The sequence below is a fragment of the Halichoerus grypus genome, chromosome 10 (genome assembly GCF_964656455.1).
Source record: "Halichoerus grypus chromosome 10, mHalGry1.hap1.1, whole genome shotgun sequence".
Taxonomy (NCBI): Eukaryota; Metazoa; Chordata; class Mammalia; order Carnivora; family Phocidae; genus Halichoerus; species Halichoerus grypus.
In genome coordinates, this window is record NC_135721.1 from 37,195,430 (window position 1) to 37,197,514 (window position 2,085).

The 2,085-nt window shown below is 46.8% G+C and overlaps 1 gene segment (V, D, J or C); it reads left to right on the plus strand.

The window, feature by feature from the left end:
• Positions 1-298: 298 nt before the first annotated feature.
• Positions 299-967, plus strand: LOC118535280 (immunoglobulin kappa variable 1-12-like). The segment is given in 3 exon segments: positions 299-353; positions 520-744; positions 954-967. Coding segments are annotated over 3 exon segments (294 nt in total).
• The last annotated feature ends 1,118 nt before the right edge of the window (positions 968-2,085 follow it).

Here is a 2,085-nt window from a genome sequence, read left to right on the forward strand (position 1 = left end):
CTGTATTCTAGAAACTACAGAGCACTTATGAAAGAAATTGAGGAAGACACAAAGAAGTGAGAAAACATTCCATGCTCATGGATTGGAAGAATAAACATTGTGACAACATCAACGCTACCCAGAGCAGAAGGGTTATTGCACTGTACCATTATTGCGATAACTCAACCCTGCGGCTGTGCCCAGTTATGCTCCATCCCCTGCTGATTTGCATATCACTGGAGCACAGCCCACCTCCCTGAACACTAATTAACAGGCTGGTCACACCCTGGGCAGGACGCAGTCCCGGTCAGGACACAGCATGGGCGTGAAGGCTCCCACTCAGCTCCTGGACCTCCTGCTGATCTGGCTCCCAGGTAAGGAAGGAGAACCCTGCGAATTTACTCAGCCAGTGTGGTCCCCAGCGAAGACCTCTTATAACATGATTCATAGTGTGGATATTTGTTTCTATGTTTCCAATCTCAGGAGCCAGTTCTGAAATCCAGATGACCCAGTCCCCATCCTCGCTATCGGCATCTCCAGGAGACAGAGTCACCATCACTTGCCGGGCCAGTCAGAACACTAACAGGTGGTTAGCCTGGTATCAGCAGAAACCAGGGAAAGCTCCTAAGCCCCTGATCTATGAAGCATCCAAGTTGCAAACTGGGGTCCCGTTGCGGTTCAGTGGCAGCGGGTCTGTGACAGATTTCACCCTCACCATCAGCAGCCTGGAGCCTGAAGATTTTGCCACTTATTACTGCCAGCAAAGTAAGAGTTACCCGCCCACAGTGTTACAGGTCAGAACATAAACCCCCAGGCAAGCAGACGTGAGGCTCTGGGCTGCCCTCGCTGCTCCCCTGGTGCCCACATCTGCTCAGAGAGTTTCGCAGAGGCAGCCCCGCTTTGGAGGTCACTGGGAGCTTTGGGAGAGGGGCAGGGAGGCTCCTCGGCCCCCTGACTGACTCCCTTTCCCCCAGCTGATTACACCTGAGGAGTGTGGGGTATGGCATCAGCCAGGCTTCGTGCAGCAAAAGAGAAGCCACTCTAGGTATTCCAAGCAGGAACGTTTCAAATTCATAGAGTTTGACTCTGAACCACAACCTTTCAAAACCTTTCAAAGTCTAGGGAGTGTGATAAGAAGGAGAACAGAGGCTAGAAATGGGTGATTCCCTGGTGCTGCCCCGGAAGCCAGAGCATGTCACCACTGAAGGTACAGGCTGCCTAACCATGTGGTCCTCGGGCCTGTCTGGGAAGCCCGGGCATGAGGTGCCTGATCCTGCAGCCTCTGAAGCCCCTCCCCTGGTGATCCTCCGGTCCTCGCCTCATCCACTCTGCCTGCAGCTGCTGATCGGTAGGATCAAATCCTCCCCTTCTGACCTCCAAATTCCAGTGAGGCTGCCTTATTGAGCACCTCAAAGGGAAGCTGTAGAGGAAAAAAAAGGGGAGATGTGCTTCCAGAAGGGATGCCAATGATGGGTGGCCAGCTCTCGGAGCTCTGCTGGCTAGAGGATGGACCCAGAAGACACTTGAATGTGCTTCCAAGTATTATCAGCAGGTCTGGGATCATAGCCTGAAACTTTATTGAGTTATATGGTAAACAGAAAATGAGGAAATTACATTAAATATATAGCAATCATTTGACAAATAAATGAAAAACGTTTTTGACACACACAAAAAACACTAAACGTGAACATACCATTCTTTTCCCTCAACATCTTCCCAGCGGCTTGCAGCATCATCTACATCACTGCGAACTTCTTATAAACACAAAATTGCGGGTCACCTTAGACCTTGAGATGGGAATCTGCACTTTAACAAGTTACCAGGTTTAGAGAATGTTTACTTCAGCTAAAAAGATTTTTTTTTCCAATGAAGCCATTTAAGACAATTTCTATTTAAACCTGTATGTTAAAACCACATTCAGCTCTATTTTGAGTTAACACAAAACTAGATTTGAAAACACTTTTACAATAGTAAAATCTAAAAACACTTATCTGCCAATGACATGATTAAATACTTTGTTTTTATTTAATTTAACTTAATTTTATTTTATATAATTTTATTTTATACTTATTTTATTTCCAGTATAGTTAGCATACAGTGTCATAT